Genomic DNA, 25343 nt, shown 5'->3' on the forward strand with positions numbered 1-25343 from the left:
TATTCGCTAATCTGTTCGCTCAAACTGATAAAAAGAAGGGATATTAGGAAGGGATTCTCCGCTTTCGCGACAGATTCCAATTACAGTTCGCGCAGCACGAATAAATTCGCGTTCAGAACGGAGCCTGGTCTCCATATTGTGCCGAGTTCAATGGACCTTTTCGGTATATAATGACGTCACAACATTACCACTTTAAATTTCGAACCACCTTAAACGAGATGGATTTCAAGTTTTACTTGCACAAGCTACGTGCAAAGATGTAAAACATCCTTCTTTAACACATGCATGAAAAATTATTTTGACAAATAGTATGGAAATACGACATAACGCGAGAACGAGGCTTGCGGTCTTGGCCCCTGAACCTCGTTCTTATTTCCACATTTATTGGTCAAAATAAAAGTTCTTTTTCATGCATGTGTTGAAGAAGGATGTTTTGCATCTTTGCACGTGGCTCGGGGGAGTAAAACTTGAAATCTATTTAATTTAAGGTGGTTCTAAATTTAAAACGTTGTGATGTTAAAATCTTGTGACGTAATTACCGAAAAGGTTTATTGCCGGCGATTGCCGATAGCCAAAAAAATGTCGTGAGCAAAATTCGCTCATTTAATAATAGGGTAAATAGATCATACCAATTACGAAGTTTCACAACATTATTTTGTTACTATAACCAGAATACTTTGGAAGTACTCGCAATCAGTAAAGATACTGGCAAAGCATTATGGTCTTATGTAGTTAAAAAATACTATGGGAAACGTCATAATGGGTAAGGTCTATATTACCCACAATAGGAATCAACCAGCAGTATGTGGATAACAGGCTTTGAAAACCCATCCCTTGAGCGATAGAACTAATATTTTTACCCAAAGTAATTGTGAATTCTCCTAAATGTCCGATGAATTTCCGTGAATTAATTTATACAATTTTCGTTAAATATGTCGTATGACTCTTCTCTCTTCCATCTCAGCGAGTTCTATACTGCGCCCAAACCAGAAAACATTTAAAATATTTAACTTGGAGTAACTTCATAATGGCACACAACGAGTACCCACGTTCAAGCCATATATCATTTTGCTCAAAATTTAAGACTGGTCACGTGGCAATCGGTGAAGTCACAAAAAATTCCGATTTCCGTTTGTCAGAAGAAGTGCTGGTCTTGCGTCGCATTGACTGAATTTCCTCCAAACTCCCGGCAGATTTAGTCAATTTTCTTGAATTCTGGGCTGCATTCTTTACACGTTTTGAGCTGAAGATTCCAAACCTTTTCGTTAAATTTTGCATCGAACCGTTTGAGGAGGAGAAATCAGAACTAATGCCTGATGTCGATCCCTGGAAATAAGAAAGGATCATAAGAAACCTATATGGAAACACTGAACTTATAAGAAACGTATATGGAAACACTGAACTTATAAAAAACACTCAAAGTTATAGTCAGTGCGAATAAGACCGTTAACACTTTAATTAAAACTGCCTAACTCTCTGGGGCTTGAACCTGCAACCTTCAACAGCCGAGCAGTCACAATGTGAGTTAAAAGCAACGTCAGAAAGTGTTGTTAGTTTCGGCTACGTCATACATCTTTTAAGTGGATGTGCGCATGTGCAATTACTGTACAAAACTGTAGGTAATGCAAGACTTACATCGAAACAAAATCCTCAAAAGTACCCAGATGCCCTGAAGCCAGAATTGTTCACTGATCTGTATAACCAGGTCACAGGTTCGAGTCCCACAACAGCAATTACATGTAGCATCTAAACGCACTCTAGCTCAAACAGACATCAACTATATTGTATGAGTTAGTATATTAGGTGGTCAGTGGTTATATTCATGCAAACTATGTAAGAATTAGTAACCAAGAAGTCGGTTAGAAAAAGATGCGTGTGTCTATGGTGTTATTCCAAGTTGATTTTCAGAAAAGTCGGGAAATTTGACATCCCTACAAATTAGTTTTGTCTTAAAGTCTCCTGGTAAATATTTACTCACGACGAAAAAAAGAGAGTAGGAATCACAAGCGCGCACCAATGAGATGGTGCATAAGAAGTAGTCTACCCGAGAAATATTAATCTAGATTCTTTAACTTATTGTATTTCATGAGGGGCCAGTAGTTTATCAGTTTTCTTTATACGAACTGCAGTCATCTGTTATCTTTTTAAAATAAAGTTTTTAATTCAATTTCATTTAACGAGAACTTCGAGCCTGGCAGGTATTTACGACAAGAGTTCGCTGAATTTGAAAGACGACTTTCTAAATTCGTACACACATGCAAATCCGTTAACACTTGTACCGACGATTCGTTATGTATTTTACTTTATTTTGGAAGATATAAAAATGTACAAGATTATTGATGAAACATTATTTAAAATAAAAATAAAATTATAAATCTCTTAATATTTTTATAATTAAAATTGAATATAGTTTGCAATAAGCATAATTATACACTTGTAGAAATCGTATGTAGACCGGACAGTGCAACAATTTATCCATTATTCTCTATATTTGAACATTCAGTAGCAACCCTGGCATTGCAACAGTGGTTTGACTACCATGAAAAACGTTCATTTCATGAATACTTGCTGCGTGATTCACGTATTTTACATTTACGACATTAAATTCTTAATCATTATATTTTCTATGCATAAAATGTTGATTTTATGAACCAATTTAATGAACATTGGTCACGAGAAGATGATACAGCGAAGTATAAAATGGCACCACCAAATTTGTATGCTGTTATGCAAGCCCGTAAATTGTTCGATTTGAGGATTAAAAGCACAATCACTTTCATCCATATAATAAATAAATCCAAGAGATATACACTTTGGAAGGAATGAATGGTACACATTGATTGTTTAGCAATCATGGAGTTTATAGCAATACGTCATTGTCGCAAAGACGACGTGCATGTGTAATAAGATATCTTTCTAATGCACTACACTATTTTGTTCTGTTTTTTTTCGTCGAAATCGTCAAATTAGACCAGTAGATCTTTCTCATTACGCGGAAAGCCAAACTTCGTGTTACATCAGACTTTCCGCGATTGACGTCATTGTGAGAAAGGTTGATCTATCATGCACTCGTGAGCATTTTGAAGATTGCAAAATATAATAGTGTTTGTACCTCGAACTCAAATGAAATACTCACAAGTGCATGTTTAACTGAAATCGCATTTGAAAATATATTGCCCATACAACTATTTTAAGGGTTTCCGCGCAAACAACCAATTTGCCCCAAACTAGCGGTGCTTGGACAAGGCCATTTAAAACTGGTAGATTTCAACCGGAACGACACCGGATAAATTCCAGTTAAGTAATAACATCATATGTTATAAATAGAGTGCATGTGTTCAAACTCTAAGCAAGAGCTAGTATTGTCTTTCACTCAATATTTTATATCTCCTGATAAAAGGCGTCAACATTATTCGTACTTACACTCCCAGTTAATTCAAACGACGCCATGCTTGTACTTTTTTGAATTTCACCATAAAAAGTACCACCTAAAACAAGGATATTATAATGAGAACTACATTCAATCACCATGACGGTTCACCGATGACAGCCAGTGCACTCAAAAGAACTTCTTTTAAACTCAAAAGAACTCAAACGAAGGACTCAAATCCTCAAAAGTTCTCAAAAGAACTCAAAAGAACTCAAAAGAACTCAAAAGAACTCAAAAGAACTCAAAAGTTCTCAAAAGAACTCAAAAGAACTCAAAAGAACTCAAAAGAACTCAAAAGAACTCAAAAGAACTCAAAAGAACTCAAAAGAACTCAAAAGAACTCAAAAGTTCTCAAAAGAACTCAAAAGAACTCAAAGAACAAAGAACTCAAAAGAACTCAAAAGAACTCAAAAGAACTCAAAAGAACTCAAAAGAACTCAAAAGAACTCAAAAGAACTCAAAAGAACTCAAAAGAACTCAAAGAACTCAAAAGAACTCAAAAGAACTCAAAAGAACTCAAAAGAACTCAAAAGAACTCAAAAGAACTCAAAAGAACTCAAAAGAACTCAAAAGAAGTTCTTTTGAGTTCAATGATGACGGCTCACCACGACGGCTCACCGATGACGGCTCACCACGACGCTTAACGGCTCCCGATGACGGCTCACCGACGACAGCTCACCGTGACGGCGCTCACGATGACGGCTCACCACGACGGCTCACCGATGACGGCTCACCGACGACGGCTCACCGATGACGGCTCACCGATGACGGCTCACCACGACGGCTCACCGATGACGGCTCACCGATGACAGCTCACAACGCAGCCATAAAGGTCTCAATTATATTGCTATAATCATGCACGTTTTTGCATGATGAACTCATTTTATTTACCTGCTTGATTGAGATCTTGAAGTGAACTTGAAAGAGGATTATTTCTTCTTAAAGCCACATGAGAAATAAGGCCGCCAGGTTCATTGACCAAACTTACAGAATCTGGCGCTTTCTTCTTGTTATTAGAACCAGGACGAGGCAAAGTCAACGATATTGTATCTGCATCTGCATCCCGTCTGAAACCCATTAATTGGCGTGTCTTTTCACAATCAGCTAAAGGAAATTTGAAAAACAATCAAAATTGCAGAACTTCAGCTGACCTTACCTGCTTCGGGTATGGAGGCCACCCTTCCCCTGATAGGTTTGTACTGGTAATGGGGTGGGGTGAAAGCCTTGATTACGGAATGACAAAGTTCAGTAACACTTAAAGAGTAACTTATAAAACATGGAAAAATTCGAAAAACCTAAAATCCCACCCGGCGTATGTTCGAAAAGATTTTCCAAATTTCCAAAAAATGCAGCATTCACAAATTGTTACAAGTCAAAACACAGGCAGCCTAACCACAGCATAGGGAGAGAACAGTAGGGCCACTTCATTTTGCAACCCAGTGCTGTATGTTGAAACAGTTACTGGCTGTGGTTAGCCAGCTCGAAGACATATACGTCAAATAAAAATTCTTACTTGAGACTTGAGTGGCCTAGCTAAACCAGATACATCATTCTACCTTATATATATAATTATCCTAATTATTCTAATCATACACCAGAATAATTATACATAAGATAGTATGGCATAGCCGTATTTGCTGGACTGCCTATTAAAAAAGGTCGATACGGATGTGTTATGACCATATAATTATGTATACAGCCTATACTTACTGATTCGCTCATTTTCCATGACACAGGTCTAAATATGATGTAGATAAAATCAGTATTATACCATTAAATAAACATCGTTATGTTAAAGACAGAAATATAGCGCTTTTTAAAACAATACCTCCTCAATACAATCTCGAAGTTCTGTGTAAAATGCTTTTCTTATATCTTCCTTCTTCGCGTGAAATACTACCAGAACCTGCAAAATAAAACGTTACTGGATTTAAAAATGAAACGCGAGATTACTCTGGTTGTTCGCGCATGTCAGAAAGTCGAAATAAATACATTAACTGGGCCATAAACTTACCTCACCACTGATTTTGTTAAGAATTCGCATGCCATATTTATAGTCTAAAATAAATGTGTTTACTTTTATTAGATAAAATGTAAAACACCCGTTTCACGACTTGTTTGGTGTCTTAAATGTATTCAGAAACATGTTTTTTTTTCAAAATTCAAAGTTGAATAACTTTGTAATATCGTGTCGATTTCTACGAATTTTTCAGAGAAAATGCACGCTAAGAATTTCTGTAAACTGAGAAAATTTGGTTGACAGATATGGACCGGAAGTGACCTAATCACATTTTCATTTTTTTAGGCAATTGATCGACGGTCCCCGCATAATGGGAAACTGAAATTCATTAAGATATTGTTGTCAGCAAAATTCTGAAATGCTATTACATTATAACAAATTTACACTGCGATAAATAGTTGTAACTTACAATTATTATTAAAAAGCTGGTACTTGATATCGCAAAGCGGGTATGAATTCTTATAACTGTAATAATGGATTCCTTTCTGGCCAGCCTGTCCTCGCTCTTTTGTTACCTAAGAAAAATGATCGCGATTTGATTTGTGGAGATATATTTATATCTTCGAGATCCCAGACGATTTTTTATGGTTTGTTTGAATGTACTACACTAAATACGATAACGAAAACTCGTCATTCAATACGAACATTAATCAAAATCAATCAAAAGTTAATTTAGCCAATAAAAATGGGATAATTCGGACTGATTATTTGCCCTAATCTTTAGACTTCCTGGGCCGGTTGTTCAAAAGCAGGTTAAATTTAACCCTGGGTTAGTGCTAAACCTGGGTTAAAATCCTTAACCCGAGGTTAGCTAAACCTGGGTTAAAACTGTGTTGTTCAAAGCAGGGTTAGCGGTAGGGTTAGTTAACCCAGGGTTAAAATATTTAACCTAAGATTAAATGTATTTTAACGACTAAATTGAATATAAGAAGGTTTTCGATTGGTCAATAAACGAGCGTCAAAACTTTGCCCGACGAGGATATATTGTCAGTCGAAAGATTATATGCCGTGAGGGCAGGGTCGAAGGGACGTTGTTTTGAACAGCAATTTCCGTGCATGGAATTTTGGAAAGATTCGAAATGAAAGGCCATTTTGTATGATAAACAATGTCGCGATGTGAAACAAAATTAAGCAATGCATATTATAAACAATCTATTTTAAAATTTCAGGCATTCTTTGATTATTCAAAATTCAGGAACAAACGTAGCCTTACCACTTGCTGCTAATCAAAAGAATCGAATTTTGGCATCCAAAACAAATATTTCGATTACGATGTTTCAATTTGTACGGTTGTATTTATTTATCGTGTATTGCATTGAAGCGAAGATAAATAAATCAATACATCAGCTGAAATCGAACGAAGTCAAACTTAAATAATTCTTTGCTGTCGAAATTATTCGTAAAACCTCTCAAAATTGTTTAATTCATGACGAATTATACGTGTTTACGTGTTTCAGCTCCTTATTCATCCATTTTGAATCGAAGTTAACCCACCTAGCTAGCAGGGTTAATTTTTTTGTCAATTTTAACCCAGGATTAACGCTAACCGAGCTTTGTGCAACACAAATCAACCAAGGTTAAAAATTTAACCCTGGGTTAGGCATTTTTAACCCTGGGTTAGCGTTAACCGGCTTTTGAACAACCGGCCCCCTGAGAGCAATCTAGTTGATAAGAAGTATTAAAATACTTACGACCATCATATCATTGAAAAGAAACACAACTCTGTGATGTGGTTTTTCTTTTTTCTTTCCGCCATGTTGAATTTCATAAAGTGTTGTTACTTGACGTAGTTGGCGATGAGGCAGGGCGAGGGTCTATATAACAAAGAGATGGAGATTTTAACAACTGCATTTTATATACTCAACGAGAGAAATTTATTACACACAGGAGTTAAAATATTATGTAAAGACATGAAATCTTTTCATTTATCAAAAAACACGTCTTACCGTCCAAGGAACTTTCCCAAGTATTTGTTTTTCATATTTATAAATGGCATCGAGATTGTCTGGGCCAGTCCTAAACTGTTTCTAGAAGTAAAATGAAATTTCCATTTCAGTTAATATCTATTAATATCTACTACTTGGAGAGGTTAGTGCTCCTGGCAGCCACCAATTAACCATCACCTCAATAATCATTGGTATTTTGTAATTCTTAATAATATGCCAACTAACCTTTTCCACTCTATCGAAAATTGCAGACAACAATTCAGACGGAATATCCTCACCATCATTTGTGCCTATAGACAAAAATATTTACCAAAGTTGCAATTATATATAACAACCCAACAATTAATTAGCGTCGGCTGTCTGTTCCTACCCATGCATGCAATTGCTCTAATGGTAAGTTGTTATTCTGGATTTTTGAAAGCAACATCTTTCAGCCCAGGTGATTTCAGCTACAGGCTCAGAATTTTTATCAAAAGGAGACAGAACGAAATCCGAACATCTAAGGCTAAGCCACGGAAAGAAGGTCTTACTCGTGGTTGCTCTAGCAGGCTGTTTTGTTGAAATTCGCCGCCTTCCTATCTATACATCAAAACTTCGTACAAACAAAGTCTATATTGTTGCAGTTACAAAGTGTGCTTTTATAGCCTTGCCTGACTTGGACCCAGTCGAATGGTGTTTCGACGATTCAGGGGGGGGATTACTTATACGAATCCAGTAGTTATGCATGCTTCCTGAATATACGGACAGCATATTGACAAATTTACAAACTTGCATGCCTGCATGCAGGCATGTTGCAGACACATTTTGCCGGTTTTAGTGATGCAGAATTTATATAGAACAAGAACTTTGTCGACACTCTGTTACGTTCTGTACCTCTTAAATTCCGAATGAACTGTTCCTTGGACATTTTTCGTTTAACATTAGGGCTGTGAAGATCAGTGTTCAACATTATGATAGCAAATGCCAACACGAGGATTGTGTCAGGAGTGTCTGAAATTTTTCCTGGATTTGCTTCCACGTATACGTTTGCGAATTCCTGAAAAAATATAAGATTAGATCATCGGTTAATGGAAAGTCAAACCACAGAGAAGTATAATTACACGACATTTTCTAATTCATTACTAATTTATAACTACAAATATAGAATATACATACTATTGATACCAATCTTAAAAATTTATTAACAATTAAAAACCACATCATGCCGTGATGACGACAAGTGTAGAATAAAAAAAATTGAAATTAAAGATTTTAATCAAGGTAAGAGAGGCGTTTTAAAGTGCAAATGTTTGACTGAAAAGCAGAGTTTAGTGTTCAGACACGCAAAGTGTGAAACTCTTCACCTGACCTCCTACATTCCGTCCTACATTTCACAACTGTTCTACCGCTTCCTTTCGGCTTTCACATGGTGTGTTGTATTGTAAACTGTTATGGTTTGGAATTATCTATATAGTTGCATCATACTGTGAGGCTGGAGAAACCTGTGGTGCAGACACTTAAGATTTCAAAGGCACGACAAGGTGGAGCGGTTGAAACCCAATACCGCTTTAAAACGACAATATAGTTAATGCTCACCTCGACTATTCTTTCAATCTTTTGTGCTTCTCCCTAAAAGCGAATAATGACAAGCCTCAACATATTGGTCTGAAATAGCCACTTCACGAAGTCATTGTGAGTTCATATAATATACACGAGGAAAGCTCAGAGCAACCGCATTTTCATTTGCATGGATTGTCTGACGTCTGCAGCAAGAGTCACTATCTCAATGGTTTGATCTGATAAATGCTGCATTGAATTATTCCCAAGAATCTTGGAAGTTAGTCTTAAAACGAGAAGTTAAAATATTTGCATATTTAACCTGATTTAACGTTGTAAAAAACTCACCGGCATACGAAAAAATGTTTGAAAATGTCTCAATGCTTCATCAACTTCTTTCCCTATCATTGGAATAGTTCGAACGAATAATCTAAAAAGAAAATAATTCTCACTGTGTACTAATTTATACGTTTTGTTGTAGCCAGTTAATTTGGTGATATCGGCACTTCGTCTCATCCATCCACTAAAGAGTATTAAATGTTCACTGCGGGTACATATTATTCACTGCAGATACATAATGTTCACTGCAGATACATATTGTTCACTGCAGTACACTGCTCACATTATACTTACTGTAAAACCTCCATACTGAGTGGATTACGTAGGTTTCCTAGATATTCTCCAATTTTCTGTTTATTTATACCAGGTTCTTCTCTCAAGAATTTACATACGCCTTCAGCATCATCTTCATCAATTATTTGAGTATCCATGAGGTAGTTGATACCTTTCTTTGGCTTCCTGTACAAGAGTTGGAAATGATTGGGAAATAGGAATAAAGCAAAAAATTATATAAAAATGGCGACGTGCTCTTAGATCTAACCTGTTAAAATGATTAATTCCAATACGGACATCCCTCTCTTTATCTTCATAAAAAGTTTGCATGATACTTGAGGAAGGTGAAAGGCTGTTTCCACTGAGGCTGATTGTGTCATCTTCATGTAATAAATGGTCTAATGCTGGCCAACTGTGTGAATGACTGTCCTCCATATCAAAACTGTCACAACTACCTCCAAGTTTATCTAAAAGGTAAGATTACAAATTTAAAATTTCACAAAATATTCTGGGTAAGAGCTCATCACCTGATCTGATAATATATAATATAACCTTAATTAGCAACCTTGTTGGCCAACTAGCCTCTATTTCCTACACTGCTCTACAAGGAACCTGGTAAATAATTTTGTGGACCATGTACCAATTAAAATTAAATAGCACCTAATTACTGGTAACGTTTAGCTGCTATTAGCAGGGTTTTTACAAGAGACTGAACCTGGACAACATGACCTGTGTCAAAAAGCCTTCATAATTTTCCTAGCTATGCAAGAGCAAGCCTTCATGATTTGCCAAGTGAAGCAAAAGCCTGTAGAGTGAAGTCTACAGTAAATATTTTAATATGATTTGGCAACATACTTTATATATGCAAACTACAACATATTTAACAAAATTTTTCACATTGCTTTTTTCTTTGTTGAACATGTATACCTTGGTCCTTCACAGAAAGATTATCAGATGTTAATACTCCATCCTGTGTTGGTCTTTCATTCATCATTTCAGCTTGTTCAGCTTCTGCAATATCTACTGGTGCATCTTCAACCTTTGCTTCTTGTGTTTTATCTATTTGCTTTGTGTCATTAACATCATTTGTCCCTTTCTTCCTGGTTTTTCCATCAACTTCATCTGGCACTGTCTTTTCAGATGCCTCTTGAAGGATAGGAACAGATTCGGAAACCACACATGTTTCCTGAACTATGCTCAGTTTTGATCTAAAGCTATCACTCCGGTTTGCAAGAGAGATGCTATCCTTTCTTGGAGATAAAATTTGTTGAAAAACCTCATCAATAATCATTTTTTGTCCAATACTATCATTCAAGAGATTTTTGTTTATTTCTATACTTGATATATCCTCACTCACACGTCGAACTGAAAAATCCGCTGGCCCTGTATTGACATGTCCAAAGTTCGAATCAATGTTTATATCAGCTTGAATTGGCCTGAATTCATCTTTTAGGGTATTTTGATGGGGCCGGATTTCTGCTTCTGGTGATTTCAATGTCAGGTCACTCCGGTCTAAATCAAAATTAAGATGCATTGGTTGAGCAGTAGGACTCAAACTGTCTGAACTGGATGGGGTCCGTGTAGAATTTCTCTTGCTTAGCCGCCCTTTCAATGATATCCGTCGTGCTTCACTTTGTGTTCTCAATCTACAATAGGCCCTTTGCATTGACCATTTTCTATAATGTTGCTGGATGATCTTTGCTGCATTGTTGGCTTTCTCCTTGCCTCCATAATTCTTTTCCAGAATTTGAACATGCTTCTCTGAAATATCTGGTGAAAGCTCGTAGTATGATTTTCGCTTTTTCGTCCGGCTTTCACCTCTGCCTAGTGTAGCCTTCTTCGGAGATGTGGAGTTCGGTGTGCTTGATATTGTAATAGCTATTTGACTCTTAGCACTAAATGCTTTGCCATCACAATCTGGGCTTGATAGTGCTGTGGTGTACAGTTCAGAGCCAGTTGTATTCGGTGAGCAGACTGTTAAAGTACTGGAAATATAAATAAATAAATGTATAATACATACAATATATAGATATATAAAAATATAAACACACAGCCACATCATGTCTTCAAATGAACCCAGCATACTGGAGAAAAGACAGTAAAAATGTTCAAATTGATCTTCAGATAACATGTTTTTAACAAAATAATATATCAGAATATTGTGTTTGGAATAGAATATTTAGAATATTTTTTGCTTCAATGACTTAATTTGGCCTAGCAAAATCCATAAGACACCTAAAACTGAATAATTTAGGCAAGATTATGCAGATGTTAGCCAATATGCAAACATAAGTCTATTATGACATCAAACCACAAATCAAGTACCTATGACCAAAAATCCACAAGCATGCTACCAATTTAACTTACAGTTAGCATTAAACAAAATAAATTAAATCTAACAAGTTGATCACAAAGAAATAAATTCTATAACAGAAGATATTGACAAGGAACTAAGTTAAATGCATATTTGTTCGTGGCAAAACTCCTCAAAAGAAGAATCTAACATTATATTGCTATACTGGCCTTTTATATTTAAAATTTGTAATAAATTAACTCTGACATTCAGTCTACATGTACATGTGTGTACATGTGTGTACATGTGTGCACTAGCTGTGAGTTGCCAAACAAAGCAAACATGTAGAGGAATATTTTATGGGAAGTTTTTAATCGTCAAATTAAACTCATAAAAAGATGAGTGCACTTTGGAATGGCTAAGCAAGGCACTACTGGGACAAAAGGTATGTATTTCTGGAATGATAACTATGCACCATACTGTGAATACAAATTTGAATGGTCTAAAAATAGTGCAAATATTAATAACACTAATTATGTGTATTGAAAAAAGAAAAACAATGCAATGCAAATAGTCTAAGGTTGGAAGGGGGGTAATTGTAATTTCATAATAGGTTTCTCTTCTCTGCAAACCTGATCAAGTTATTTCTTATTCAGTTTTGTCCTAAAAGCAGGTGGTCTATTAAAGTAGCACTAGCCATTTTCTGTAACCCCATTGTTATTAAATTACAAGGTATGAAGCATTAGTGTTGAAAGAGATTACAAAACTATGCTATAAAAAATACTAATAAAGTTGGTTAGTGAAATTCTCATCAAATTGTCTGGTGATAAAAAGATATCTGCATGCTATTGTAACTTTTCATCATACCCTTTCCTTAGATTATTGAAACTACCAGCTCATGAATACACGAACAGCCCCCTACTCAACAAATGTGAAGTAAAGCATTTATTTGCACATTATACAAGTCAATCCCTTAAATTTTTCTTGTACCCAAATTGCTTCAAAAAAAGTTCCTCAAATGCCAGAAGTCCTATTTTTGAGTAATTTGTATAACAACTGCTTAAAAATAGGCAAAATGTTTCTTGATGTTTCAATCCAAGGGCATTAGTCAGGAGAGTTAGTGTCACTATAAACCAGATTTGATACAAAGTTGTTTGAAGATGCTGCCACACTTTTCCCTGTTTATCTTAAAAATATTTGCATGGTATGTCTTAACCCCTTCCTTATACCCTTGTATATTCATGGGAATCTGGTGTTTACTTTAAAAAAAATTACAACTAAAAGCTAAAGCTAAGACTCTATGCCAAACATAATTCTAAATATATTATATATATATAATTCTTAATTAATATTTCAAACAACCAGATTCATAGCTATGATGAAACACTATTTATTAAATCACACTTCTCTTTACCTGAATTTCAGATGTAAAGGGTTAACATAGATTAAACTTAGAGAAATAAAAGACTATGAACTATATGATACAATATCATTTAGGGCAGGGAGGAAGTAACATAAGGGCTATTTATATAATGAAAGTGTGCTGTTTATATCAATAATAAACATCAACTATACTTACTTTCACATTTTGTTTGTGATTGGTATTTTTATTATCTGACTAAACAATACCATGACAGTTACTAACAGTCTATCACATGAAAGCCATACTAAACTCATTTGATTTTATATAGCCACTAAAATTTTACGGTCTGTTAGTCTCTTTGTGATGAACAAAAGTACACTGTTATTTTGTTAAATATACATGTTACAAAACATACAATACAAATACATTGCATATTGTGTTTGTGTGAGTATCTTCAAACATATTTTTGAAGTGGTTTGCTTTCCAAAGTATATCTGCCCTTTTTTAAATTTGGTGACAACACTAAATATCTACCAGGTTGGGTCATTATTAATTAATTGTGTCCATGCTACTTTTACAGAAAAAAGTAGGATGTGTCTTATTATATAAACTCCTTCCCAAGGACAGCCTAACTCCTGGTGGGGTGATATATTATAAACCAATACTTTTACCATGGTGTACATACTCTTAATAAATAACCTGAGTATTAAAATATAGACCTGTCATTGACCATTAATAATTTGGCGTTAACTAATAAACCATGACTTTATATCCGTTTGAGGCAGCCTACTTCAAATCACCAACTTTTCAACAGACTTTACTGTCGAAAAAATACCCCAGGAATTATTTGGCTATGGCCCACCGATATTGAGCTATATCGCTAGAAAGTTACAAGCCCGATGCATTCACCGGTGGAAATTAAATTTTGCTTGGTTTATGTTTATATAAATGGGCACCAAACATTTCATTTATATGTCTGATCGATGTTTAAAAAGATTAAAGACCCACTAAATGTTTGTCCTTAAGCTTTTCGTGACTCATTAAAAGCAATAAATCGACCCACATCTCTTACTATCCAGTATTAAATATTAAAAGAACAGTACACTTTCTAAGAGTCCATCAAATATTACCTTGGCCGTAGAGTCCCATTGTCGGTTTGACCATTTTCGGCGACCTTATGTTCGCTATCCGTCTGATATTTCGCCAACAAACCTTTCAAGCCTTCGTTTTCAATTTCCAATTCCTGAACAAGCCCAGTAAGCCGTGAATTTTCCTCACGAAATGTTTTCAGCTCGGTATGCTTCTGTCGAAGTGATTCATTCTGCGCCTTTAGCACTTCTTTCAATTGTTCGACAAGAGAAACTTGATTCATTTTTGTTTATTAGTGAATTTACATTGTAATTGAAGGTAGAATAACTTCATTTAAACGACGTTGTATTCGTGCAATAAGAGATTGCCTCATTTATGTTTATCTTGCTAAAAACCGAGCGGAAACCATAGCACTTCCTCCAGCAGTAGGCAGAATTTCAAAACAGCCATGTTCCAGTCGATATTTGAGACCAAACTTGGCAAAGCACGTGGTGTTATTGGACCAATCAATGTGGTCAAATAACAACTTCCGCCTCTGCTGTAATTGTTACAAATTTCTGAAAAAATTACGTAAATTATTAATAAATTTTGATTCAAAGGTAATTCAGAAACTCTACATAATTTATCTCATCTAATCGAAGATGGAATATGCGAAATTAAAATAACTTTTATTTTCACAACACATGCACTAATGAATCCGTTCGTTATTCACTTTTGTCAAATTGCCTCGTTTTCGTGCGGATATAAGGTCTGTGAAATCTAAACAGTTAAGTCTAAAAAGTGTAACGAATTGCGCATGCAATTATAAGTCAAATCGCAGTTGGCTTTTGCCAACGAAAAGGCCGGAATGATTTAATATTCTTTGCTATATATTCTATTACCAATGGCCTACAAATGTTACCGTGTAAAAAACCTCTTTTTCTGCCATCACGATCTGATACAGTATAACAGTTTGCTTCGGACCATTCATGCTGAATTGATCACGAAGTAAAATATGTGGGGTGTGGTTCCACTAGCCCGTTTCCACTAAAAACGGATCATATCCGACCCCGTGAACTTGGGAAAAGAAAAGTAGTTCACCTTATAATATAAACTGTCATTGAGTATTCAAAATTAGCATGTTAATACTCAACCCTCAAGTGAAGTACGAGAACACCGGCCAACCGAAAGAAGAGCTTTTTTCTGATTTTTCACTGATCAGTGCATAGATACCTTCACGGTCAGAAACATTCACCGGTCACTGGTTTACCAAGTGCTACGACTGACGACACGTAGTGCTACGACAGAAGGAAAGTCGCCCTCGAGTGATTGGAATAGCCATAGTTCAGGAAGTCAAGTGATTGAAAGCAAACAATAAGAATTTAGCATGATACAAGATTGACAAAGTTGTTCACATTGAAAAGGGGTGGCTGTACCCCAAAGGAGTGGGCCAGACTTCGGGAATATGAGGAAACGATACCTCTTTATCTAGTAGCAGCTTAGTAACTTTTAATACATCATACAAATAACAAATGAGCCGAATTTCTTAATTTAAATTGTAATGATTTGTTGATTCGATTGCCCTCGATTGTGTATTTAGCAGGTGTGACGCACATTAGGACACAGGAAGGGGGTCTTCCTTTCGTGTAATGCGCAGATAAAAACCGGCTTACAATAGATATTGTCACATTTTCTTTAATCACACAATAAACCAGGCACACCCGCCAATCACCAGAAAGGATGAAAGACCAAAAGTAAAGGTGGTAAGGAACATACAAAAATAAACATGTTGTGGGTGCTGTCCCACAACATCCGAATGGTTTAAACAAATATATTTCACCACTTTGGGAGCGAAAAGATTTTATTGCTTATTTACATTACAAGGCATTCCGTAGACCACTAAGCGCCCTGGATAGGGCGAAAAGCCAATAACACAATATATCTACATATAATGAACAATGCTAAAAATACAGAAAAAAAGCAAAACAAGATCATTTTGTGAAGTCCGCGTATCAAAAACAAAAAATGATTTACTACAGACTGTACTGTAGTAACTTTAAATTAAACACCGTATTTTCCTTGTAAACGAAAACGTAAAAGGTATTTATATAAATATTTCAAAGAATATTCCGCATGTGATTGAAAACTGATCTGATGATCATTGCATTATCGCATTATCCCTTAATTTTAAGACATTTTTGACGGAATTTAACATGAAAAGCCCGCGTGAGTTGTTGTAAGATATTCACAGTGATTACTTCCGCATTATTTCCTTAATGCGTGCTTGAATCAGTGTCGTGCTTGGATACAATACAAGACAAGAATAGATCTCCTGAAGAACAATATACCACCAAGGGTGTCGTCAAGTTATTTGTTTACTTTAGCAGGGCGTGAATACATCATGGGTTAGATGTAAATTTTAAAAGCGTCACAAGAGATTCCGTAACAATGTCTCGAGGTATTAAAACTTGATGGAAAGTACAATATAGCTATAATCTATGTATAGAATTAAATGACAGTAAAGCTGAGACTTGGCGATCACGCAAATTTCGATTTTAATTATCATTCCTCTTATCAGGAGCAGGGCGTTTCTGTTTGTGCTTCCATGTTTTCAAATATCATTCTCCCTAATAGAACAACTGTCAATGTCCAAGTGACATCCATTAACTGCAATGCCATAAGTTGCATGTATCGGTGAATAACTGGACGCACTCCAGCTGCACATGACCAAGCGTGCAGTTGCCAACTGGTCACGTGGTTTACTACTTCAATCACTGTCATCGCTGTCTTCCTCATTTGATCTCAGCTTCGTCACCATATCTGGAGTGTTCTCTGATAAAATTCCATTTCTAAAAATTATACAATTATACTGGAATAAGCAATATATACTTGGTTAAGCCCAGTGAATCCAAGATAGCGGCAATTCTAAAGGACGTATGTTTGCAGTTTTATGACACGCGTTGCTATACCACGCGAACGAGAACAATAACGAGGAATTGGTGCGTTGGCCGTTGGACGTGATTTCCGCCGCTATCTCGAATTCCCTTTCGGCACATCAGAACTTATTGGGTGGAGAAGCTCGCCCACCCAAAAATGGTTTATCTAGTAAGTAAAGTCTTGCATGGAATTTTCATTTAAGGGTTCTGCTAAGGAGAGTAGGGTAGACTTTTTTGTATATTGTAATCAATCTCTATACTTCTTGATTATTGTCAGTACAACAGCATTCAGCTAGGTCAGTGTTTTCATATTTCCACCATTTAGTCATGAGTTTTGTTTTCGAAGCATTCAAGGTGAAATTGAATATTTTCACCCAAACGGATGTAGTCTGCAAATTCGCGGTGGCGGAGATACCTACGTATGTCTATGATACTAAAAACAATGCAGCGTTTTTCAGTATACGAACAATTCCAAGTATACAACAGCCCCGAAAGACTACTTGAAAATTGCCTTTCCTATGTTTGTGGTAGTTTTTTCCAGTACTATTGATATAACACATGATCTTTCACGCATTATTATTTTCCGTGTTCTCAAGATCTCATGTGACGGTCACGATATATAGGAACGAGCCAGTGAATAACTGGGAAAGATGACTGGGAATGAGCTTGAATAGAGCGTTTATTAAAATTTTCAATATAAAGATGAATATTATAATTGCCAGATGGAAAAAATGTGCAAAGTGTAACTATTTCAATAAGCTGGACATTTAAAAAATATTTACATGCACTAATAATTTCAAGCATGAACTTGGATCAAGTACAAAATCAATATTACAAAACGAAATTAATTTATTAAATTGATAAATTTCCTCAGATAATATAAGCCTTAGTTGAAGCCATAATATTTAAGATATTTATCGCGATGTGCGTCTCGAATTGACTCATATAAAAGGGAAAAAGAAACAGAAAACAACGATGTCAGTTTGCCCATGCATGCATGAGGTGAACTCAACTGACAAAAATGGACATATTCTTATAGTGGTAGCGTTTGCAGACATAGCTCCATCCTCGGATGATTAGAGGAAGATAGGAGACGTTTATTTGTAACGTTTATTATCACATTACAGCAACCGGTGTAAGGTTTAGATGAGACAGTGACAACTAGCTATACGCAATCGCTGGACATGACAAATAGTTCTGTTCGTTAATCACCGGCAGATTATATCCCATTAAAGCCCTCCTCTTTGCTGATGGTATGTTTAGGATTTCCTTTCTTGGCAGAGTAAGTAACATTGTATTACCATTGTATACATCAGGGGACCACATGCTACAACTCGATACACTTGTGGCTTTACTTCCAGGTGTTCTGCGATTTTTTCTACGACTTTGTACTCGTCTTTCCGGAGGGAATAAGCTGAGGCTATCATTTTCATTGGAACCATTATTGTCCACCTTTTTATTGGGAGTCTTTCTTCTGTATTTCTGCTCAACGACGTGCACCTGGCAAGTTGCCACATCAGAAGAGAAGTTGTTGACCAAAGTTACTTCGTCGATATCATTTTTTATCTTCTGTTCGGTCGGTTTCCTATCAACTTTTCTTTCGGATAGTTTTCTGAGCTTCAGCGACCTGAAAAAAATCAGATATTTGCCGAATCTATAGGAATTAATTGAAATGACTATACTGCATAAAAGCTTATATAGAAAGTCCTAAAACTTTGCTATGGACATAATTATAGTTAAATTGAGAGGAATGAAATAAAAATACTATCTTAAAAGGTAGTTAGCAGGCTACTATAGGAACTTTGTATGGGAACAAGCCAGTTTTGGTATGCAGTTTTAGAGCAAAGCTTTTCTCAGAAATCTCTCAATTCATACAATAGAATAAAAGGATCTATATATACCTGATATAAATTGGACAACGAATGAGACTCATTAATTTCGTATTTGTCGCCAGCTTTTCTTCATTATGATTTACTTTCTTTCGAGCACATTGCCCCCTCTCGTTAACAACAGAATTTCTTCTCGATTCATGTTTCAATAAAAAACATTTTCGTCTCTTGCCACTCGAATGAACACGTCTTCCCAATACACCATAATGACCTGTTGTTTCCTTCATTAATTTCTTAATATCCGAGCTAAGCTGTAATGCTTTTTTTGAAGTATCGTCAACTTCATCGAATTGCTCAACCATTTTTTGCCTCGTCAATGCCAGACGTTCTTCGGGACTATGTTTATAAATGCTTGAATTTTTCCCGCCAATACAGTTGTTGTAATATTTTTCCAACTGTTTTTTCCTCATTGTGGAAATCTTGGCAAACGGGAGTGTGGCCGAGGACGTAGGATAACCAGGTAATTTATAATAGATTATCATATCAAACTGAGTGAACTGACATCTTTTTTACTAGGGACTCGTACAGAAGATAATTATCCCTCCATATGTTTTATTATGACATCACAGTATCTGAGAACAAATTTTTTGCGCGCGCCGCCGCGTTGATGTGCGCGCGACCGCGTTCATGTGTGCGCGACTGCGTTCATGTGTGCGCGACCGCGTTCATGTTTGCGCGACCGCGTTCATGTTTGCGCGACCGCGTTCATGTGTGCGCGACAGCGTTTATATGTGCGCGACCGCGTTCATGAACCGACCGCACTCGGCTTTAGCACGGTACACGCTACATGATGTTTCACACGACAAGGGCGCTTATATGGAGTGTAAGCGCCCTGCACACAACAAACAAGACGAACTCTCTCTACAACTTTAAAAAAGTAAAAAGTCGAAAACTTACTCTATAAGGAAACTTTCAACGTCTGTAGCATAAAAATCGTCGCCGAAAACGGCATTCATTTTCACGTAGTTCCCAATCAATTGTTTGTTTTGATACACAAGAAGAGCTGGTAGTCCATTTTGTACCTGGAGAAAATGAAGGATAAGGAAAGAATCCTCAAAACAAATATTTGTATCTTAGTCACAATATATTATTCCCAACAGTACGAAGTTTGGGTTCAGGACAATAAAAACCCTATTTAGTGTACTAATAAGTAACTCAGCAACTCGAAGTAGTAGAAAGATCATCTTTCTATCAAGATGTCTATCCAACCATTGTTTCTTATAAACGTGCTACAAGGCTATCATTTTTGTCGGGCTGGGCCCCAAATCAAAGAGGCTCTCTTTCACTTTGATACCCCCCAGGTACGCTACTGGGGAAGACTCATGTTTTGTGATAACGTAGAATGTTGTCGGGGACTAAATGAAACATTCCTTATTTTGCTTATTGACCACTGGAACCTGGTTTTTTCAGAAGCAAATTCATTGAACTCAAATGAAGAAATAAAATATTCATCTTGGTAGCACTTCGGCTTAATGGTTGAAAACAAGGATGCCACCTTACTGCAGGGTTTATACTTACAAAATATTTACTAATTCCTGTTTCTGTGGCAGGTACTTGGCAAAATTTTACCTGAAAGAAATTTAGGAATGACAAAAATATTAATCTTCCTGAATATCCAGAAAACAATGGTTGAAAATTTTTTAAAATAATAAGTACGCTTACCCTTGGATACTGTTGGGAAAGAACCTTTAAACACCCTGTCATTGCTGAACAGCCTTCAACACCCTGTTTGCAAAAAGGTTGAGAAATTTAAAAAATTATTTATGGATTTAACTAGATACAATTTTTGTAAAAAATCTAAGGCAAAAATAATGCTCCAAACAGATGTGGTGAGTTGCAATATTATGGTATGCGATGATAGTTCGGCCATAATTATGCACAATATTTTAGTACTTCTGTATACAATTTGGACAGGAAACTATGAAAATATGATTCTGATCTTCATTCCCATCATAAATCATAAAACAAAAATTGTTATTTTTAACTGATAGAATTTCCCAATCAATAATTTACCCTATCTATGATTTTCCCTATCTATAATTATAGACAGGCATGGGTTTAAAAGGGAATATTAACAGAATAACTTGTGAAAATTTATACTTACTGGCTGGTAAAGATGCATCACAATAACAATATTTGGGTTTTCTTTATCAATGCAATCTAGAAACTCCTTGCCTGGAATATCCTTTAGGGAACCAAATTGTGGTCTAAATAGTAAAATAAAGATAATGAACTGGCTCCTATTTTTCCAACACCTTTGTGATCATAGTACAGATATAGTTACCTGATTGATGAAACATATTCCTCAGCCCTTTTTCTCATTTCTTGCAGTCTTTTCATGTGGTACATTTTTACAAATTCATCTTCTTCATCAAACTCAAATTCTTTCTTAGCATTCTTTTCCTTTTCTTCATCTAGCTGGAGGTTAGGAGACCAAGGTTGAATTTGGTGTAGTTGTACTTGCATTTACAAGGCAGCAATATAGAAATTATTCATTTTCTGTTTTAAATTTGTTGTATGTAAATCTGAAATTGACATGTTTTGAAAACAGATAGTCTTAAAAAGATCTAAAATCCAAACTTCCCATGAAAACAAATCAATCTCTTTATTGCTGCTATTGGTATACCATATTTACTTGTTTGCTCAAGCACCACAGCACTCTTTAGTTTTTTAGAACTTCAGATGCGGCGATTAAGCGAGGGCGGCGCTCAATCAGGGGCGGAGCTCTTTAAAAATATTATTTGTGAATTGTAACAAGAACTTTTAACAACATTTTAACAGCGAGGATTTGGACATTTTACAGAAAACAACCTCACACACATCACTGGAATCTCATGGAACCTTCATGACTGACCTGTGCCTTATGAAAATTCTAAAGACCAATTTAACAATAGCATCTTCAACAATTCTGACAGCGCATCGATTAAGCGCCAAATTTGAAATTCGAAAATAATTAGTGCAGCGCTCATTCGGGGGCAGCGCTCTTTAAGAAAAATTGATCGCAAATGCGGCGCTTATTCGGGGGTGGCACTCAATCAAGTGAATACTGTAATTACAATTTCAATCAACCAAGAGCTGCCACCTTTACTTCAGTAATAATAAATGCACAAAACATAAAAAAACAGCAATGAAAAAATAACTTAATCATTTGAGTTATGATATTTCCATGCAAAAGGTTGCTGTACCATATAAATAGTAAACTTACACTACTTTGACAAGTAATGGAAAATTTTTTTGCCAAAGCTTCCAACTCTGCCTTCTTTTCTTCACGTTGCTCTGCTACAAGTTGTCGATATCTTCTATAATCCTCAATCACACCTTTTGGCCCTGTCTAAAAGATTTTAAGGATTAAAGAAATTGCTGGGGAGTTTCCTGAAAGGAAATTACTACCAAATTATAAATATTTTAAGGTATTTAAAAGTTAAAAGTCTTCACTGAGGCTCTGGTTATCGAACCAACTAAATAAATTATTTTGGTTTTTTTTTGAAAAAACATGCCCTAATATATCTATTACAGTCAGTGCCCCACCCTTGGCCAGCAGCTGGCCTGTACCTCCAAACAAACCACAAAAATTATTGGAAAACAAAAATCTCAAGCAAGACGATGGCCTTCTTCATATGTTTTGTAGCATATTCGAAAGCTATTGACAGTAGCAATCAATTTAAAACACTGTATTTATGAATTAGTCAATTAGAACACATAAGCTATGGCCTATGAGCATAGCCATGGAACAGAGCTCTATCATTTTTAGAAAAATCAAATGTCAACATCATTATTCATGGACGTTTTATTTAACCTGATAAACAATCGAAACCATACAAATTTTAGAGTAAAGAAAATAAAAACGCCTTTTTATTTCATAAATAAAATATTTCTATATATATTATGTACCATTGGTCCATCAACGCGAAGGTCAAGTTGTGGGGCTTCTTCGGCATTTTGGCTCCCTACTTCACCTCCACTCTCTCGCCCGCTATCTTCATCATCTTCTCCTTCACTTTCTGAGCTAGAAACATAATTTTGAGCTTTATAACCCAGCAACTTGTCTTCTAAATCCATTGAAATCTGTTCCTTGACAGCTTGAGCATTTATTTTCCTTTCTATATATTAGTTCTTGTGATTTGTGAAAGGAAAAGAGCCCACTGTCATCAATACTTTGCAGTACTTCATGTACTGGCAACTTTCGCTGTTTGCACTATGATGTAAGTATTTATTACAATATTATTGCAAAGCTTTCGGTCCGTTAACCCGGGCCTTCATCAGTGCAATCTTTGCAGTAATAAATAGTTACGAATACGAAAGCTTTGCAGTAATAAATACTTACGTGGTGTACCTTCAAGCTAATTTACTTATTTGATGTCACCATGCAAACGTACAAGAAAATTATAAATTCCCAAGGGTTGCGGAACCAAGAAGGAACTTCTTCACTTCGCACTTCGTCCCATATATAAGCTAAGGTTTGTCATGGGCAAAAATGTGGGCTTCAGCCCCCCACCATTTGTGCTGTGCTTGGGGGCCCTGCTCCCCCCGAGCCGGGTTTACCCGAACTTCCCTAGAAAGTTAGAAACTTATATCCGTAAACTAAATAAGGTGCTCCTAAATAGGCTTAGAGCTGGCGAGTTAGTGTTCGATAGCACAAGGATCAGCCAATCGGGGAAGACGTCCGCAACTTGGTCAGCTCAGCCCAGGGTATAAATACGTTCCAACAAAAGGGAAAACCGTAGTAACGAAGGGAACGTTTTCTCGTGGAAATGTACGACCATTCACGAATTTCACATGCAGCCTGGTTAATACTGTGTGCATTAGCACAGCTTAATATGTATTTCGCGATTTGCTTTAGTGTATAAAAAACGATAGCCTGAAAACGAGGCGGGCAGGTACTCTGTTGTTAGCAATTTTCTTTTCCACAGAGTAAATTCGGAAAGTGACCTTTATATGCTTAATTTAGTTACTAATACACTCGATACGTTGTAAATGAGCCGTTCTTTTCACGCTTTATTCTGAGTCGCGAATCTCTGGAGCTAGGACTAGGTACTAACGCAGGCAGGAATACTATTTCCATTTTCCATGCACTTTTATTACGCTCTCCCATAGAACGGTTTATACCTCTACGGTCTCCCATTGAACCGCTTATACCTCTACAGCCTTCCACAGAACGGTTTTATACCGCGTATATTTAGTGATCCTCTCCCCTAGGCAGGGTACAAATTACGACGAATTAGGACAATGTGTTTAGACGGGGCAACTTTCAGCCGCAACATGCAACACAATTTGCGATGTGAAGTGATTCAAGTCTATTCAAAGATACGTTTGGGCGAAGTTGCGTGAATGAAAATGCTTAATTTTGCCAATGTTAAGTGTGTTTCATGACGTGTATTCTAAAGATAGCAATGATGCAAGTGCAGCCGTCTCATTTGATGGCATCTTCTCTATATATCGCCACCTGCTGTATGTAATTTAAATAAAGAGGTCCGTCTCGACTAAACAATTATCTGGCATGTGGCTTACCGCGCATGTGACCGTGAACAATGTGATGTGACACATGTCCATCATTTGAAATGTAATTAATTTTCACCAGGTGCTTTCTACTAATACCACCAATTAGCAGAGTAAAATCATAATCTGTTTATCTTAATAGGTCGAGGAGACGCAGCAATGCTCTGTATGACAGTTCTAGATATGGAGATAAAATCTGAATTGCCGACCGTAGACTGAATTGGATGTAATCTTTTCATGCAACTGAAACAATATGTTACGCTTCTGTGCTTAGTAGGAACCAACTTCAGTGATAAATGTTACACCCAAAACATTCTCCCCCCGCTCCGTACGAGGTTGCTCCTTACCAGGGACATGTTGCAGTGCTCGGAAGCTTTCGTCCAATTGGATAATGCTTTTCTATATGCTTTCTAAAGAACGAAGCTCTGCTATTGGTTGAAACAGCCAAGAAAAATCATTCTTGCAAGGAGCTGCGACCCTACTCCCTTACCAGAAGCTTAATTGGAGGGGGGGTGGTTATTAATATATTCGTCTTATGACTGACTAATTTTTTTTTAGCTATTATTTCTACGGTTGTACGAACATGAATGTATATGAATATACACCCCCCCCCCCCCAATTAAGCTTCAAGCGACAGCCCTGACGGTACTAACGAGCATCCTATAACTTGACCCTGCAGCTCTTCTTAATTCTTTGTTTAAATTGAAAGCTTAGCCATCATAATGTCGTTTTTATCAGTATTTTTTTCGGGGAG

The 25343-nt window shown here is 36.3% G+C and overlaps 2 protein-coding genes across 3 annotated transcripts; both read right to left on the reverse strand.

The window, feature by feature from the left end:
• Positions 1–472: 472 nt before the first annotated feature.
• Positions 473–14760, reverse strand: LOC114521748 (IQ motif and SEC7 domain-containing protein 1-like). Of its 2 annotated transcripts, XM_028542281.1 has the most exons (17): positions 14331–14760; positions 10472–11529; positions 9813–10011; positions 9566–9730; positions 9281–9362; positions 8972–9004; positions 8270–8432; positions 7622–7686; positions 7397–7477; positions 7142–7264; positions 5860–5965; positions 5445–5488; positions 5259–5336; positions 5141–5168; positions 4322–4534; positions 3424–3488; positions 473–1326 (listed from the first exon to the last, which is right to left on the reverse strand). In XM_028542281.1, the coding sequence occupies exons 1-17, from the start codon at positions 14570–14572 to the stop codon at positions 1090–1092; spliced, it is 2982 nt and encodes a 993-aa protein (XP_028398082.1). In that variant the 5' UTR covers positions 14573–14760; the 3' UTR covers positions 473–1089. The 2 variants fall into 2 exon arrangements, with proteins under 2 accessions (XP_028398082.1, XP_028398084.1); XM_028542283.1 differs by lacking the exon at positions 10472–11529 and having other exon boundaries at positions 14331–14457.
• A 1360-nt stretch (positions 14761–16120) lies between these two features.
• Positions 16121–23434, reverse strand: LOC114521957 (phosducin-like protein). Its single transcript, XM_028542533.1, has 8 exons — positions 22985–23434; positions 22299–22424; positions 21378–21511; positions 21198–21300; positions 20756–20818; positions 20612–20662; positions 19991–20115; positions 16121–17117 (listed from the first exon to the last, which is right to left on the reverse strand). Exons 1-8 carry the CDS (start codon positions 23150–23152, stop codon positions 17036–17038), a joined length of 852 nt encoding a protein of 283 aa, XP_028398334.1. The 5' UTR covers positions 23153–23434; the 3' UTR covers positions 16121–17035.
• Positions 23435–25343: the final 1909 nt, after the last annotated feature.

This window comes from Dendronephthya gigantea, unplaced genomic scaffold (genome assembly GCF_004324835.1).
Source record: "Dendronephthya gigantea isolate DGI-Jeju-01 unplaced genomic scaffold, DenGig_1.0 000021F, whole genome shotgun sequence".
NCBI lineage: Eukaryota > Metazoa > Cnidaria > Anthozoa > Malacalcyonacea > Nephtheidae > Dendronephthya > Dendronephthya gigantea.